Genomic DNA, 18269 nt, shown 5'->3' with positions numbered 1-18269 from the left:
GGATTGGTTAAGGATACTAAGTGGAAGAACTGCCTTGTATATATGGCCAATGCCCGTGATCTTTCTTGTAGCTTGGGGTGCCTTTAAAATACAAGTTAGGCCTAGTTTCTTCCCTCAAGGGATTTAGGGTCCCCTTAGCAGATATGAAAACTTCACAATTTCTGTTCCTGATTCAGTACTTGAAAAGATTTAGTTTTATCAAGGTTGAGAGGGAAGTGACGTGTTGTCAGTACGAAGAGTGTGTGTGTGTGTGTGTGTGTCGGGGGTATTTTCTGCATGGGGCCTTCAGAAAGCAGACACCACATGAAGGCAGCGTTGTCTTCCTTGGGTGACTAGAACCTGATACAGCTGCTTTGCTTAGTAAAGTGTTTGTTAATTTAAGAAGGCACAGTGAGGTAAAGGCATAGCCCGTGAAGTCACTTGCACACTACTGTAATGGTTGTGTATTAACCGTTTACAGAGTGACTGAGACTCTTAAATTCTTCCACCTGCAGTTGCGACCAGCCAATCCGACAAAGCAAATTCATTTATCCTTTAAGTATGGATGAGATGCAAGTCACCTCTTGAATTAATTTAAATGCGATTAAAATCACAAAATAGAGAGGGAGGAAAAATAACTCCCTCAATGACAGTAGGAAATGATGATGAACGTCATGTGTTTAAGGAGTCTTTGGAAGGTAAGAAATTGGTTGAGCTGACTTAGAAAGAGAACAGGCTATGCCAGCGATGTCTTCTACTCCACTCTGCATGTTAACTGCAAGGACAGATCAGGGCAAACCAGAGCAGTGGAAAGTCTTGAGATCCAAGAGCTGTTTCCACAGAGCTGGGGCTCTTTTATTGTCAGAAAAGTTTCATAGTGTAATTGATCTGTACTTTGTCAACAATGATTGTACCTCTAGGAAAACAGATTAAGACGAGCCCACTTAGCACCTCAAACCGCAGCAATGCCTGTGGCCAGTTCCTACCTCCTTCTGCATTGCCTTAAGTTCTTCTGACCTGTTGTTATGAAAGATAGACAAGGGGGGAGGGAGCCATCTGCCCCAGTAACTTCTTTTTTAATTGGGTGTGCATGTGTGCATGAGTACATGTGTGTGTGTGTGTGTGTGTGTGTATGCGCGCACGCGCATGCATATGTCTAATAGCCTGAGAAACCTCCTCGAAGAGGCTCCTTGGCAGCAGAGCTGAAGTAATATCCCAGTGGTATTTTAGTTTGGCCATGACTCTCAACACTTGGAGGGTAGAGACAAGAAGATCAGAAACTCGCTACATAGCAAGTTTCAGGCCATCCTGAGCTACATAAGATGCAGTCTCGTGGACAGAGCTGAAGAACACGCTCCCCTCTCTTTGGTCTAGAGACACCTTAGAAACAGCTTGTGGCCACAAGACATCCAAGTGTTATCTGAAGCTTTGAGGAACTAGAAATTTTCTTTACTGATAAACTATGTTCTTTCTACACATACAGTTATATTTATTACGTGACTATAAATATATTTAAGATGTTAAGAATCCTTATGCTTTGTCAAAATACATGGTTGTAGTCAGTGGCTGCTATAGTTACGACAGCTGTTATGTAAGGTTTGTCAGCTCCGTGTTTTGACCAACTGGTACGACCCATTCATCTACCAAATGCCTGCACTGTCCCAGGCGTGTTCTTCAGCTCTGTCCACGAGACTGCATCTTATGTAGCTCAGGATGGCCTGAAACTTGCTATGTAGCGAGTTTCTGATCTTCTTGTCTCTACCCTCCAAGTGTTGAGAGTCATGGCCAATTTATGCAGTACTGGGGGTCAAGGCCTGGACAGCACGCATGTCACACAAACACTTTGTCAACTAAACTACATCTCTTGTTCTCAGCTTCTCTTGTGTACTTAGCTTCCTTTAAAAAAAATAATGTTTTTAATTGAAATAGAATCTCCCTCCCTCTTTTCCTCCCTCCTATCCATCCTAGCTACCCTCCATCAGACCCCTCCCATATCTCCGTCAAGTGGATAGCCTCTTTTTATTTGATTATATTTTGTATACACACACACACACACACACACACACACACACACATGTAACTTTTAAATTTTCTTTTTGAGGGGGGCACATATGTCATGGTACACGTGTGAAAGTCAGAGGAGAACTCGCAGGAGTTGATTCTCTCCTTCTGTCATCTGGGTCCCTGGGATCCAACTCAGGCTGTCAGGCTTGGAGCTGTCTCCCTGGCAACACTGTCTGCTTTTTCTTATTAAGGATCATAGATAGAGTAGAATTCTCTTGCTTGATGTTCTCAATGTTCAAGGCTGAGAATAATTTATTCTTGTTTTTGTTTTTTTGGGTTTTTTGTTTGTTTGTTTTTTAGAGACAGGGTTTTTTTTGTGTGTGTGTAGCCCTGGCTGTCCTGGAACTCACTCTGTAGACCAGGCTGGCCTCGAACACAGAAATCCGCCTGCCTCTGCCTCCGAAGTGCTGGGATTACAGGCGTGCACCACCACACCCGGCCTAAAAAGTTTTGTTTTGTTTTTTGTTTTTTTGTTAATTTATTCTTATAGGTGTACCCATCCATTTAAGAAAAATATTTAATTTATTCTCCAAATCAAAGGCTACAAAATTGAAAAGTACTCATTTTAACTTTAGACATAATCCTTCCAGCTATATGCCATTTATGTGTTGCTATAGTTTTCTAATCATATAGAAAACCACATGAAATCACAGAAGCAGTTTACATTATTCTGATTGTGACTTGAATTCATACCCCAGCAGGCCCCTGCCACACTGTATCTCTCTGCTTCTGCCTCTCACTCACCCCTCCCTGATCAGAGAGGCTCAGCTACCACAGAGCAGGCTGTGATGCCGCTAACAGTTGGAGAAATAGTTGAAGTAAAGAGATGAATGCTAATGAAGACATACACTGCCGTGTTCCAAGCCTACACGGTTGAATGGCCCCTCAGGTTGTTTCCCTTTAGCTTTCTCTAAGCATCCGAAGACTTCACAAAACACAGCACAACATAGGACTTCTCGGCCTTCCTCCTCCTGCAAGAAGTGCTTTCAAGAGGCTCCTGTGGGAGAGTCCTCTGTAGACCCTGGCTGCTCACTGTAATCTTACGTGGGTCACACCTTTCTGTGCGCCTATCAGAGTAGGGAAGACCGGTGAGTGGCAGCCGTGGTTTATGGGTTTATGGGAAGGCAGTGCGGGTTTCCACTGCGTGCCAATCACTGGAAAGCCTTTGGGGGACTGCAGGAACTGTTGCTTTGTGGTAAATGAAAGTTAAGAACTGAGCTACAGAGTCACCTAAACCCTTAGGACTGACTGCCGAACCTGGAAACACACACACACACACACACACACACACACACACACACACACACACACTCTCTCGCCCGCGCGCGCGCGCGCGCTTGCTTCATGTCGCCCTAGCCAGTGGATGCATCTTTGTATCCACTGCAGTTACTGCAGACAAAGGTAAAAGCAGGTGCCCACCTTAGGACCGAAAGGACCAGGAGACCAGATGGTTAAGTAAATTGCGCCAGTTGCAGCCTCAAACCTGCCCGAGATGCTCACAGTGTAGACTGTTAGCTTCTCAGGGAGGCTGCATCCTGGAGCGGACTGGCTTGCATTTGCTATGGACTGGTTGTCCACACACAAACTCCAGCCTTCATCACCTAGCATAGCACAACACAGCTTTCCTAGCGCTCAGCAAAACAGGCGCCTGCCTAGGAAGCTTTTCTTGAATCGCGGCAGGGCGGCAGGGAGGCAGGGCAGCAGGGCAGCGCTCTTTCTCCTCCCGGCTCCCTTCCTTCTTCATTTCCATATCCAGCCACAAGAAGAGGGGAGTTAATGATTCATTTGCTCCCTGGTGACCTTTTGAATAACTGGACTGCGATGTATCAGCCAGACTCCAGGTCCCCCACCACCCCCCTCCGGCTTCTCTGGTTTGGCTTTAATATTTACAGCCTCCTTGTTGGTCTACATGCCTGAACGCCCGAAGGAAGCAAAACGTTTATTGCCTCTCCCTCCCTGAGTTTGGAGCCGTTTCACCCAGCCCCATTCCTGCCTTTGACATCACGGGGGAGGCTCCGGGCTGGGCACGGTCTGCAGGCACTCCTCTGCCTCAGCTGATCCTTTCACCCAAACAAACAATGGATTCTGACTCGGACTCACCTTTCAACTACTCCTGGCCTTCCTTCCCCAAGATGAAGATTCGGCGCAGGGCATCCAAGAAAGGTAGATCATGGAGCCTTTTGTTTGCCCAGAGCCAAACCGCGGCACCTCTGCGTTCTTACCTCTCTGTCCTGTGTTTCCCTGCCTGCTGCTTGCCAGTAAAGTTCTTGTTTTCACAAGTCTTTCTAGAGATCTTGCCGTAAGACACTTTGTGTATGGACTTCTGAGGTACATACATGTATTTCCCCCTCCGCTCCCTTTACTTTAAAATCTACCTTAGCGTCATTATCCATACTTAAAAAAAAAAAAAGTGCGGCTCCGGGATGTGTCTGGGGGTCAGTACTAGGTAAATGTTTTGAATTTGTCTAATCGCAGTTACCTTGGAGTTACTTTGACAATAAAGAGTCCTGTTGATTTAAACATGTCTAGACTTTGTAAAGCTTAAAGAGACCTCATGCTTGCTGCTAACTCTATGCTTCTCTCTCTCTCTCTCTCTCTCTCTCTCTCTCTCTCTCTCTCTCTCTCTCCCTCTCCCTCTCTCTCTGTGTGTGTGTGTGTGTGTGTGTGTGTGTGTGTGTGTGTGTGTGTGTGTTTAGAAGTTAATTATTTAAGGGAAATTTGTTCGTAAGGAATTCTATTTAATGATTTTGTAGTTATTGTAAGGAAAGGGTTTGAATAAGGTGATTTCAACGAGAAAGTCTCTAGAGAACCCAGAGACCAATTCTGCTTACCTCGAGTAATAACAAGAAGATCAGCCTGAAGGAAGGAGGCCCTGGGACCCTGGTGGCTCACAGAGGAAGAGACTTGCTTGGTCTATTCCCTCTTGCTTCTTGGGCCCTCACTGTAGTATCACAGGGACTGTTCTCTGGGAAGAGACTCTCCCACCTGGGCTGGGTATTGCAGGAGGCCATTGTTGTCTTCTGAGGCTTAAAACAAAGCCAGAGAGTTAGTGGACAGCCCTTTCCATTCCTTGTCTTGCATAGAGACGTGTGTGGTCATGCCTCTAACTCCAGGGGGAGGGGACATGGAAAGTGGCAGGAGAAGTGTTTCTCCTAATGTTTTTGACTTCTGGAGCCTGTCGGCACTGTACAGCCGTGATGTCCCTGAGGTACCCTGTGTTCCTGCATGAAGGTAGACTCTTGTCCATATATCTGGTTAGCTTCAAGTCCTGTGGCTATACTGTGGGGGCTGGCTACCCTGTGTTCCCATAGGAGGATGGACTAGCAGTTATCCTCAAACGTGGTTAACTTTAAGGGTCTTCTTATGGCCCTCTAGGATAAAATAAAGGTTTTCGTTTGTTGTTTGTTTGTTTGTTTGCCTTTTAGCTGGCAATTTTAGGAAGATGCTGAGTTGGCCTTGAGGGGGAGCAGGAAGCCTTGGTGGCAATACCTTTCCACTTTTCCCAGGCTGGTCCATCGCCATCCCTAAAATGCAAACATCAGATACCTTAGTACTTAGTGTTGAACATAGTGTTTTGTAATCCTGTCTTAAAACCAATTTCTTCTTTATTTTGTACCCAAGGAGAAAAGGTTCTTTTAAACATTTTATATAGTTTTATTGATTTTATAGATATAAGGAAGGGATCTTAAAATATCAGTGGTAAAGCCTTTCCCCCTTTGGAGGATGCAGTTCATACGTTAAAGGGCTATAGTGTATTGCCACTAAATGATGCTGGGGAAATGTACATGCAGGAGAGCAGTTACCTGCATGTGAGCCTATGTTTAGATAATAAGTGGAGTAAAACTTTCTCAAAAGGTAAAACGGGGTAAAGAGTCTGTGATAATCTTTGCATTATACCTACTTTTTTCCAACCTTTTGGGATTCAAAGTTATTATCAAACAGTATTTTTTTTTAAATACAAATCTTAACTTATTTCCAAGAGGGAGATACATGGCGGTCCAAAGAATCGAGGGTCCATTTTTCTACTTGTAGCACATTGGGAGAGCAGCCCGGGCAGATTACTTCCATTTATGTTGTTCAGAAAACTTACTGGATGGCCATACTGTGGGGGCTGGGACTCCAGGTAGGAGCAAACTAGGAGGGAAGGGATTAGGACTGGAAGCCAAGGAGAACCTTGAGAGGCCACCAGCCTGGTAGGAACACATGACTCACACCCTCCCTTTAAATCCAATTTGGAGCCCTGCCAGCCTGAGCCAGAGCAGAAAGTCATGGCAAAGCTATGTATAAATGAGACCTGGTTCAAGTGAAAGCAAGTACCTGGTTGGGGAGATGATTAACTCTTTGCCACTAGTGAGCAAAAGGCAGAGTGAAGTCAGAGGAGCAGCATGAGGAACCGGTAGCCTACGGAGCGCCCGTCCTTCCTCAGCTAAGTGGTGGTGGCCTAGTGGTGAAGAAAATGGCCAGTTCTATTCCACTATCAGCTGGACAGACTTCCAGATGCGTAAGCTCTTAGAGAGCCAAGAGGGCTGTGGAGATAACCTGTCCAGGCCATCTTTTGCTCCCTATGAAGATAACAAAGCTCAGAGAGAGCTAGCAAAGATATAATCAGATGTGTCCAACAAGCTTCTCTGAGGTGACAAGTGCTTACAGGTTAGTGCTAGGATGGCACTGCCCATCTCCCAGGACCCAGCTACACCAGTTCCTCCCCTCCCCCACTTAGTGGCACCTCCCCCCCCCAAAAAAAACCCCAACAACTAAGAAATCTGGCTTTTTTTTTTTTTTTTTTTTTTTTTTTTATAGACAGGGCCTTACTACGTAGTACTGGCTGGCTTGAACTTGCCATGTAGTAACAGTCTGACCTTGAACTCACAGATCTGCCAGTCTCTGCCTCCCAACCACCAGGATTAAAGAAGTGTGCCACAACACCTGGCCCAATAAATCTGATTTTGCAGCCCAGTGGCCGTTTGTGAAGAGCAGTGCTCTTTTCTTTTCTTTTCTTTTCTTTTCTTTTCTTTTCTTTTCTAAGATTTATTTATTTATTATATGTAAGTACACTGCAGCTGTTTTCAGAAACCCCAGAAGAGGGAGTCAGATCTCATTAGGGATGGTTGTGAGCCACCATGTGGTTGCTGGGATTTGAACTCAGGACCTTCGGAAGAGCAGTCAGTGCTCTTAACCGCTGAGCCATCTCTCTAGCCTGAGCAGTGCTTTTGTGTCTCCGAAAATGATAATGTTTTTAGTGTGTCTTTAAACAGTAAGTTTTCTCCTCATCCTTTCCATCCTCCCTCAGTGTGTGTATGTGGTGTGATGTGGTGTGGTGTGGTGTGTGTGTGTGTGTGTGTGTGTGTGTGTGTATGTGTGTGTGTGTGTGATATGTAAGGGTGTGTATGGGGATGAGGGGGTGTTCTGAAGGTCAGATGTCAACCTCGCATTGTCCTTAAGAGCTGTCCACCTTTTCTAAGGCACAATTTCTCCCTGGGACCTGGGGCTTACAGTTAAGTTGAGCTAGCTGTCGAGTAAGTCCTAGTGATCCACCTGTCTTTGCTTCCCCACTGCTGGGCTGGGAATACAGGCCTGCCTGTGCCCACATATTTGGTCTTTCACTTAGGGGCTGAACGCAGGTCCTCATGCTCTTCCAGCAGAGCCAGCTCCCCTCCTTCTAATCAGCAGGGAAGTTCTTCTCCCCGGGACACCTTGAACGTCTTGAAAGAAGATCTTAGGGTTCTGAATTTATGGTCTATTAAGCCAACTTCTCTTGTATTTATTGAGATATATACTCTTCTAATCTCTTCTGTTGCTTCCCTGTGTTCACCCTCGTTGTTTGTCTTGCCTTCCCTCAGAGGCCCTCTCCTGCCCCTGTCTTCAGTTTCCTTGATGGATATTTAGTCACGTGCACACTCCCAGCTCCTTTGCAGAGTGATGTGACGTTTCCACAGAATTGCGTAACAGTAAGAAACCCCACCAAGTGGTACTTTAACTTGTTCTTGCTTTTCCTCCAACCTCCAGAAAAGGACACTATGTCATTGTTCTGTGGAAATGACTGGTATCTCGAGGGGGCAGCCATAAAAGTTGTTAAAGCCAAGCTGGCCCCCAGTCGTGGGAGGGCCACTCTCAGAAGCTGTCCTCCATCATCTTGTAGTCAGCTCCAGGACAAGTTGCTTTTGGAGCCCAGTGGTTAATAATTAGAGTAGGTCAGAATCCATGACCGTTCTGCTTCAAGGAATATAGGAATGCCTGGGGTTTTGTTTTGTTGGTTTCAGTGGGCAATTCAACTAAGAAATGTAATGGTTATTAATAAAAGATTAATTATAAAAACCCCCACAGAGATTGGACCTCATATAAGGCTCCCGTGGTTATCCTTCAGTCTTGAAAGTGTGTGCTTCATGTAAGTCATCAGACCCTTTGGCGATGTCAGCACAAACTTTCCCTTCATGCATTTTGTTCAGTCCTGTGGTGTCTCCCATTCCTTCCTCCCCAGCTCATAGCCGGTCCCTCTTCAGGGAGAGGGGGCGCCATTTTTTTTTTTTAAGTAGGCAAAGCCTCTGTAGTTCCTAAGGAGCCAGTGTGAACTAGAAAATTTGACAACCCTGAAAAGCTTGGATAGCACTAGAATTTTTGGAAGTCGCAGTCAAACTAAACAGTACTATGTAATGTTTTGCCAAATATATATATATATATTTAAACTGTAATGTATGCTTGACATAGGGAATATGGTAACTCTGTAATGAGGAGATGACCTCTGTTTTGTAAGCTGAGGCTTAGATAATGGTTCATGCTACCCAAAGGCTCATGAGTTGGCTGTTTGCCTCCTGATATAGTGCTGTTGGAAAGAAGAGACTTTGATGAGGTTAATACCCAGAGGAAGTCATTAGGTCTTAAAAACTTCTTCCCTAAGAAGGGATTAATGTAGTTCTCTTGAGACCCTTGTTAGGTTTTGAGAAGACTGTTATGAACAAGCAAGACTGGTCCTTGCCTGTCTTCAGGTGGCCTGCCTTACATCGGATTTCTCCCCTGACGACCTCACGCTGCTGTGTTTTTGTTGTTAGTGACTTAACCAAGGAGCCCTCACAAGAGCCGCACTATGCTGTTTCAACCTTAACCCCCGTAAACTGTGAGCTAGGTGAACCTTTTTAATTTATAAGCTATCTAGCTTCAGACATTTTGTGATAACCGTAAGAAATAGTCATCCCAAAGGTATTCTAGGTAAAGAAGAGACTGGGACCATGTCAGGAAGGAAAAGGGAAGAATGGAATAATGACATTAGGAAGATGTTTCCACACATATTGTCATGTCAAAAAAAAAAAAAAAAAAGGAGGGAGACCCTCTCAGCATGCGAGATATGCTGTCACCTTCCTTTATGAGTTGGGGAATTGAGGCCCAGAAAGAAAAAAATGACTTGCCCTGCCTTGGAGACTGTTGTAGCAAAACTCAGCCTAGAGCTCAGACACTGAATGTAAGAGAATTCTGTTTCCCAGTAAACATGCCACCTTTTAGGAGAGGGAATGGAGGGAGGATGTCAAGAGCTTGCCCCTGTGGATGGAAAGGTACCAATGCTCCTCACCGCCTCAGCTCCCACTCCCTTCTGTGCACTGTTATGGAGGAAGAGAGCTGGCAGGGATAGCATTAGCGTTTCCAGACGCAAGACCTATTGCTAGCCTTTGGCACTGCCCCCTGCACACAGGCATGGTACTTGCACACACCCAAACTTTGGGCCTGGGAACTGATGGACAGGGGCCTGGAAGTAGGAAATTTGGAACCTCAAAGGGGTTTGTTGTGCATCTCCAGTGTCACGCCTGCCTGCATGCCACCATGCTTCCTGCCATGATGATAATGGACTAACCCTCTGAATCTAATACACCCCCAGCTAAATGCTTTCCTTTATAAGAGTTGCCCATGGCTATGCCACTTCTCCATAGCAATAGAAACCCTAACAATGTCTTCTAATGCCGCTCCTAAGCATTCTGTCTGTGGAGGGCACTCAACTTCAAAGCACTACAGAAAGAGAATGCTGGGATGCCTACTGTCTTCTCTGAGATTGAGAGAGGTGTGGACAGAGCTATAAACTATACCAGGAGTGGAGGAGACAATGGCTTTCTGCTTTCCCTTCTGCGTTGCTCAGGTTGGTCTCGAACTCTGGGTCTCAAATGAACCTCCCGTTTCTGCCTCCCCAGAGGAGTACTTCAGGCACACGTGACACCATGCTTATTTCGTTTTGCTTTGGAAATGAGCTCATATAATATTTGAAGGACGGGGTATTTGATCTGCACAGTCACCCTTAATAAGCACTTAGACGTACAATGATGTTTCAGAGGCTTAGTGATAACTGTTAAAGGTAAACTATGTAAATTCAAGAGCCCATTCACGCCTTTCTCCCTTCTCAGGAAGTTTCATGAATTAGGCGAGAGTGTGTGTGTGTGTGTGTGTGTGTGTGTGTGTGTGCACTGTATGGGTGTGTGTTTGGGTTTAATCTAGAAATTTACAAGAGAATGCCTGAATGAATAGGTCGTTTCAGAAAGCCTCAAAAAGAGAAAGAAACCTTTCTCCAAGATGACATAACTTGCTAACTTGTCTTTGTTCTTGGAGAGTTTTCTACTTAATTTCCCAGAGAGCAGGTTCAGTGCTGAACTCTGCCCAGAGGCATCTCTGTGTCCCAAACAAGAGGGGGTGGGGGCTGGGGGGGGGACATCGCAGGCCTATGGCAGACAACAGAGCTAACAGAGCCTCTTACTCCCCTTAGTCAAACAAATACTTAGCCAATGTTTTGAAAGTGACTCCTCTCCTCTCATCTCTGTAGGGGCAAAGAAGGAAGTATTACAATTTATCGTCTCCATGTTTAGGAGACATTATTAGAACGTGTGGTCTTGTTGGAGTGGGTGTGGCCTTGTTGGAGCAGGTGTGGCCTTGCTTGAGTGGGCGTGTCCTTGTTGGAGTAGGTGTGGCCCCAACTCCCACAGGAAAACCTGCTAAAACTTACAGTTGAATTTCATGATAAAGAGAAGGCATCCTGTCTGGGAATGTGGTTCGGTGGTAGAGTGGCTGCCCAGAATATGTAAGACATGTGCTTGTTCAATCCCCAACACTCAAAACAAAACTAAACAAAACAAAAATAGGAAAGCTGTAGGAAGGTAAGGTGGAAGGCATTGTGAAGGGATGCCAGTCAGTAGCCTTCGGTGTGCTGATGAGGTCTGAGCGGGGGTGGGGGTGGGGGGGTGGGGGGGGTGTGGTCCCTCAAAACAGACTCAGTCATACACTCAGCATAACAAAGTCATGGAAAAGAGCCCAGGCGTGCGAACCGCTGATTCATGAAGACACGGAAATGTTGTGTAACCCTCTTTCACTGGCCTGCGTGGTTATCTCTGTCTGCTTGGCATCTTTCCCTTAGCCGAACAGCGCTCATATAGTTGAGTGGGCAGCTCTCCTACTCTGGCCATGATGCTCACACAGTGTTCCTCCTACCAGTGATAGGCCCACGGTGAGCACATCACCCAGACACAGCCAGTCAGAACCCTTTCTCTGGGTTTCTCAAACTGGAATTTGGAGGGACATGCCTTGCTTCTCCCGTGGTATCTGTAGAAAGATTGGTGATGAAGCCACTGGCTATACAAAACGAGTCTGTAGTCAGAAGGAACGCAAAGAGAAGCAAATCTATGGTAAGGCCCTGTGAGGCTCCGGGCTGGGCTCCAAGCTCGCTTCCCTGTTTCTCAAGCTTTGTGTAGTAAATCCATTCAGCTCAGTGAATTTTCTTCCATCTCTTTTTACTTTAGCAAATTCAAGCGAGTGTCTCTTCTCACAAACTGGAAACCTCTGTCCAACTTCTCCTTCAAATGTAGCTCATGAGCCCTTTCCCCAGTTTTCCCTGAACCCCTCAGAGGTCAGCGTTCTTCCTCAGCTGCTTTGCCGCTGGATGTGGGTTCTTCTGCTAGCCCTTCTCTGTCACAGCTGACACGCCACGTCTCTACCCTAAGGGTCCCTGGGAAGCAGGGGTTGTCCTGTGCATTTCAAATCTCCAATGCTGGACCATGGAACTTGGTCAGTGAATGTTGGTTTCATTACTCTTTATTTGATCTACATTCAGTCTTACTTTCACGAGTACTACCCTATATATAGGCTGTGGGGTGAGGGAGGGCAGGAGTATATTTTTAATATGGAAAGCTTGGTTTGATGTAACAATGTAAGCGGACATTTTTAGCAACTGCTTGGTGTCGCCGGATAATAATTTGGTACCCTGGATTTCTCCTGACTGTTCTACACCCCTCTTTTCATCCTTGTCCATATTCACTGTGGCTTTGTGGTGGGAGTTGGGGGAGTTGCTGGTAGGAGGGGCCTGGTTCTTGAATCTTTGCAGTGATTTCTGGGTCTTTCTGGACTGATCTAGCCTCTTCAGAAACATAGCACTTGTGACCAAGGCCTGCTGCTGGGGTCCTCTCCTGGTGTCTAGCGTGGCTTGGTGATTCTCCTTTTGGACTTATACCAATTTGGCTTTACCTTGCCTCTCATATGACAGAACCTTGGGGTCTCTGCCCCTGGATGTTGTCCCACATGCCCTCTCCAGAAACATCTACCGTAATCTTCTTTTGTTCTGTGGTGGATGAGACGGTCGCCATATACGCTGAGCCCAGCCCCTGACTGCTTCTCTCTGAGGTGTTTAGGACCTTGGGGTACCATCCTCATGTGTAGGCAATGGAGAGCAGCCTGAGAAGATGAGCTCGGCATTATTGTTTGACCTTGGTGTATACACCCCATTCCCTCATGAGTCACGTGATCTGAATGAAACAAGAAAAGCCTACTGATTCTCAGAGTGGCCCCAACCTGTCTCACACTGCTTGCCTCAGCCAGAGAAACCACTTATTTGTGCCTTTAATCTCTATTATCCTACAGTGGGGAGCCCTGATCGTGGATAAATCCCATTTCCAGCTCTCTTTCATGCTAATCTGTCCAGAGTTTCCCCATAATGATGAAGTGAGTCAGGAATTCAGTAGTTTCTCATCTAGAAAAAAACATAGAATGATTTGAGCACTGCCCAGCAGTACTTAGCTTTCATCATACCACTCATTTTCCCACTCTTTCATTCATTAATTCACTCATCCTCCCATTCATTCATTCATTCATCCATTCTCCCACTCATTCATTCAAAATGTTCTTGCTGAAGACACTTGAGAAACAAGTGACTTTATATGTTTAATATCTAATTTATATATCATTCTCTAGTGTGCTAATGTAGTGCCTTGCCTGTGGTAGACCTCAGTAGCTTTTGATGGCATTTAGGGGGCAAAGCATATATTTCTCTGAGGCAAGTCCTAGGGAGTTGATACTCCTTGCGGCATTAGACACGAACAAGTTCATTGTTCATTTTTGTTGGACATGCCTGTGTACCAGTGTCTTTCCATATGAAGGGTTTGAATTATTCATCAAGTTCCCATGAGGAAGACACGTGGGGCATCTTCCTTATACCCACTTGTTTATGCTTTTTGAGTTACTTGCAGTGGTTTTGGAAGACAACCAACCAAGTTTGTATTTGAGGTCTTTCTGCTCTCTCTTGGAGCTTGGGTCGTGTGTTAGCCTCCCCCACAGCTCGCCAAGGTTCCCTTTATGCTCATTTGCTTCAGGCCTTAGAGGATGGACGGCATCAAGAGGCAAGGGGTTGTTGACTGAACCTAATCACACCAGAGTCCATACCAACACAGCATCTACTTGACTGCTCTGTGGAAGCGAGGGCAGAAACAAATTACACACTGAGAGTCCGTTCTCAGACACAAACAGGTGCTTTGGAAAAGGCCACTTTGGGCTGCTATAGCTAGGAAAGAGGATTAGGAAAAAAATTGAGGGACATTGTTGCTCTCAAAAGATGGCTTTTTTTCCCTCTGCACCCCCAGTCTCCCTCCCCCTTCCTCAGTGCCTTTTAGGTGTGATGAATTGGGGTAGGGGTGGGGTGAGGGATTTGGGCTGGTTTCTCAGTCAATAATTATGACTGTTAGGTTTTGCAAACAGCAGAAAAAGGACTTTGCTGAAGATCTAATGTAACAGAACCAAATTTAACTGGGTATGGAAAAGAGGATTTGATTGTCTGAGAAAGGCCTTTCACCTCTAGACTACACTGGCTCCTCTCTGTAGCCATCGCTCTTGGTAACAGGACTTGACAGTGAGGTATCCTCCCAGGGGGTGGGGCAAGTTCTGAGGACACTGGAATGATGGTCAGAGGTCTCCTGCTCTCTCTTCCTGGACTGCTCTTGGTACAGACAGAGATCTACAAGTGACCTAGCTTCCATCCAACCCACAGAAAATTCCTGGGATGGAGATCGTCTTGGAATCTGGATAATTTTCTGTGTAGCCACAGGTCTAGCTCAGAGGAGCTTGAGGTGAGGTTTTCCATGCCAAGACTAACGGCAGCAAAGTCACGAGGGAGCTTTGAAGAGGAGTGGCTGAGGAGAGTGGCCACAGTTCTCTGGGCTTGGTCACTCTCCTTTCGAGGGCAGCTGCATACTTCCTTGTGGCTCACACTGAAGGTGTGAGGGCCTGCTCTGTCTTCCAGAACTTGGCAAGGGTTCCTTAAATTGGCAAACAATTTAGCATGCAACGATAGGGTTTGTTCTTGGTCACTACTGGGTTTGCGGCACAGTAGTCCATCACCTTTATCTGGTAGTTCTGGGATAGAACCCAGGGCTTTGTGCACGTTAGGCAAATGCACTATGGCCAAGCTACATCCATAGCCTACCTCACACTGGTAGGTATGAATGCATGCTAGAGATTTGTTGGGACGAGCTGGGGTAGATGGGTACTGGGGAGATGGGAGAAAGTGAGAGGAGGCAGTATGTGTTATGTATGTATATAAAACTGTCAAGTAGAAATTTAGAAAACGGAAAATAAAAGAACTAACTAGAAAAATGGTTATGTTAATACCCATGTGGGTATGGAGATACCATATGACAGATGGTTAAAAACAGCCCTGTGTACTCTTAGGGAAAGCATTTCCAGATAATACATTTCTGCATACATTCCCCAGTAAGGGGAGCTTACTGATAAACTAGTGTTCGGCATGAGAACATTTACATTGCAAAAGAAAGGGACTTTCCCCCCTCTCTTGTTTTATATATAAAGATGTTGAAAATCTAGAAATTGTATGTCATAAAAATTTGAAAGTAAAAACCAATTATATGTCATGACATGTAGCTATCTGTTGGCATCTTGACTTTGCTTTCTAGCTCTTTCTCCTGGGTATTTTGAATGTTGTGCTATTAAAAAAACAAAATGAAATTATGCATCTGCTGTTTCATGGATGCTTTCTCAGCCAGGCCTACTCTGTCATATCTTGGCAGCCAGTTACTAGGAGAAATTACACACTTGGGGCCCAGGAAGAAGGCAAACATACCTAGAAATAAGTCACACTGTAGCATGTAGATGAGACTTCTTAAAGGGAAAATTCCAGACATTGCTCAAATGCCATTTTCTTTCATTTTTAATGCACATGACAAAGAATTTGCAATCAGAGTGTATTTGTTACAAGTTGATTATGGTTGCATTTATAATCTGTCTAGTGTAATCTATTGCTACAAAGCTGATGGAAATGTCAGATTTTCCTACTTTGTACATTGTAACACCATAAGCATAAAATTATGCTCACTTTGTCTCAGATGTGTGCTGTATTCCAGAGGATTTAATTTGTGGAGAAGAAATGAAATGGTATTATTTTTGACAGTTCATTCCTCTAAGAATAATAAAAAAAAATGATTATATGGTTATAGGTAATTCATCTAGACTGAGTTTTACACACACACACAACGAGAGAGAGAGAGAGAGAGAGAGAGAGAGAGAGAGAGAGAGAGAGAGAGAGATTGAGAGAGAGAGATTGAAAATCAAAAGGTAGTTCAGAATTATCAGCCATGCCAGATTGGAGCTGTGCCTGAATATCTAAAATAATTTCTGTGAAATATTCTAGCATGTGTCAGTGTCTAATGGGTGTGATATCTATATTTTTTGGAAAAAAGGAAAAAGAAAATTGCGCTACTGCTAAACCGTTTTTCTTTTTCGCAAAGTCAGGCGTGCGTTCAGAACCTCTCTGAAATGCCCACTGTGAAATGTTCACCAATGTTAGGAATATTAATTTAACTTTAATCTAACAAACCTCAACCTCTAAATTGAACAGTCTCTGATAGAGAATATTCCAGAGTCAAACGTGATATTCTTTGCTTCACAATAGAACACTCAGTGACCCCAGTAATAAAGTACTTAGAATAGGCCAGCAGGTGACTGACAGTGGTCATGTGCTCTTGGGGGCGGGGCTTGAACGACACCTTGGCTTCCTTGCCCGTGTTGTTTAGGCTCAGATGACTGAATGGAATCACGAGGGTCTGGTTTGCAGTAAGCACTGTGTATATAGCCAGAGCAATGGGGTTCACCGTCTGTCATGGGAACGAGAGTGCTGAAGGTGGTGCTTTTGCTGTGTCTCATATTTTATTTCTTCTCCCTCACTTCCATGCTTTTTCTTCCTTTCCCTGTTCCTTCATTTGCAACTTTGCCTGATGTTCCTGTATTTCTCTAGAAGAGAGTAAATACTTGATTATCTGTTCATTTTTTGAGGCAGAATCTCACTGGGTAGCCCAAACAGGCTTTACACTCAACAATCCTCCTGCCTCAGCCTCTTGAATGCTAGGACTACAGCCTTCTGCCACTATGACCATCTCTGGATGTTTTAAGTAAAGGGATTAAACAGTACAGAGGAAGCACACAGGGTCTGTGTTGTTCTGCGTGCTCTGTTTACTGATCAGACTCAACCAGAAAGCTACCTCGATCCAGAGGAGTGAAATTAATTTTTCCCCCTCTGGAGTGTGGTAGATGCCACAGGGCAAAATGCAAAAACTCAGGAGGGCAGGCGGGCTTGTTGGCCTGCAGAGACTTGGCGTTGATGGCAGTGGATTGGTCTTGAGGATGCTTGCAAAGGTCAGAGAGGCAGAGGCCTGGGCTGGACTGGCATGTTATTCAATTAGCAGGTTCATGGTGAATATTGGGGAAAAAGTTGGAATGGGTGGGAGAAAGAAGAAAGTGTCGGGGCAGAGCAAGACACAGCTGAGACACAGCCAAAGAAGCTTCCAGAAGCAGAAAACAAAAACATTTCAGCCCCGGAAACGAGTGTTCTCTTCATTGTTCCTTGTACAAGTGTATTTTCTTGAGGTGAAATTATTCCTTATTTCCACAATTATGGATTGTGTATTGATTATGGCCCGCCCTACTTCTCTGCCCTGGGGACAAAGTGAGTAAAACATACAAAGTCACTTTTCTTACAGGACTTACGTTCTTAACTGATGATAAATGATCACGTATAATAAGCAAATATAACTGGTGTAAGAGAGAGTGAGGTAGCGAGGGCGTGTGAATGACCTGGACAAACACTGCTGTGGGTTCCAGTGGAGGCTACAAGAGCTGTCTGTCCCCTGAGGGCCACTGTTGACAATAGTGGTCACTGTTTCATAGGCTGCTTCATGCTGAACTCTGAAGCCAGGCTTACCTGAGGTGCTATGGCTAATTATTCTTAATAAATCCTGCTATGCTGGTATTGTCCTATGGTAAGACAAAGCACACTGCAGGAACTAAAAAAGGAAGGAGGGAGGGAGGGAGGGAAGGAAGGAAGGAAGGAAGGAAGGAAGAAAGGGAGGGAGGGAGGGAGGAAAGAGACTAATTTGCCAGACTGTGGCAAGAACTTCTGGACTGCAAGCCCTGCCTAGCCCTTGTGGTAAGAACTAGGCAGGGAGTGGGTGAGGGCCTTCGAGGCAGCAGCTTTGCAGCAAGCTGGCCACAGGTTTGTTTATGTCTGGGTGTGTGTCTCTTACATAACCAGGCAAGTAGGCTACACTTTCCTTTAGCTACTGGGCCTGGCCTTCCCGAAGGCCAGCTGGGTTTCATCAGAAGTCAGCTTCCTGACATCCAGGCTGCTGTGTGTTGCCAACCACTTCCTGCTAGATTTGTGGCACCTTTCAGAGAAGCAAGACACTTCAGCCACCTCCACTGCCACATCCCTCTTGGTGCCAAAGGGCCCTCTTTCCAGAACAAACAAAACAAAACAAAACAATGTCCCTTGCAATCGCCTGTTGCTAGAGCATCTAGCATAGCAAGGGGCTGCTGATGGGAACCTGTGGGTTAGGCTTCCCGGTGGAGCTACCCAGTAGTGAGGATGATAACTGAAGGAAACCTGGGGATCCCCTGAGAAGCTGCTGATCCGGCAGGCACCCCAGGAA

At 45.4% G+C, this 18269-nt stretch overlaps 1 protein-coding gene across 9 annotated transcripts in view; it reads left to right on the top strand.

Moving 5' to 3' along the window:
* Arhgef28 (Rho guanine nucleotide exchange factor (GEF) 28) overlaps nt 1-18269 on the top strand; it is a 308082-nt gene that overhangs the window by 186455 nt on the left and 103358 nt on the right. Inside the window, exon 1 of one of the 9 annotated variants that reach the window (XM_006517519.4) lies at nt 2300-4206. The exons of 7 other annotated variants lie outside the window; for them this stretch is intronic. In XM_006517519.4, the coding sequence (XP_006517582.1) occupies nt 4122-4206 (85 nt within the window). In that variant the 5' untranslated portion in view covers nt 2300-4121. Of the gene's footprint in view, nt 1-2299; nt 4207-4980; nt 5275-18269 lie in introns of those variants that run through there. One more of the 9 variants, XM_017315362.2, reaches the window with a different exon arrangement.

Source organism: Mus musculus, chromosome 13, assembly GCF_000001635.26.
Source record: "Mus musculus strain C57BL/6J chromosome 13, GRCm38.p6 C57BL/6J".
NCBI lineage: Eukaryota > Metazoa > Chordata > Mammalia > Rodentia > Muridae > Mus > Mus musculus.
Note: the sequence above shows the minus strand (reverse complement) of the source record. Positions and strands in the feature narration are given on the sequence as shown.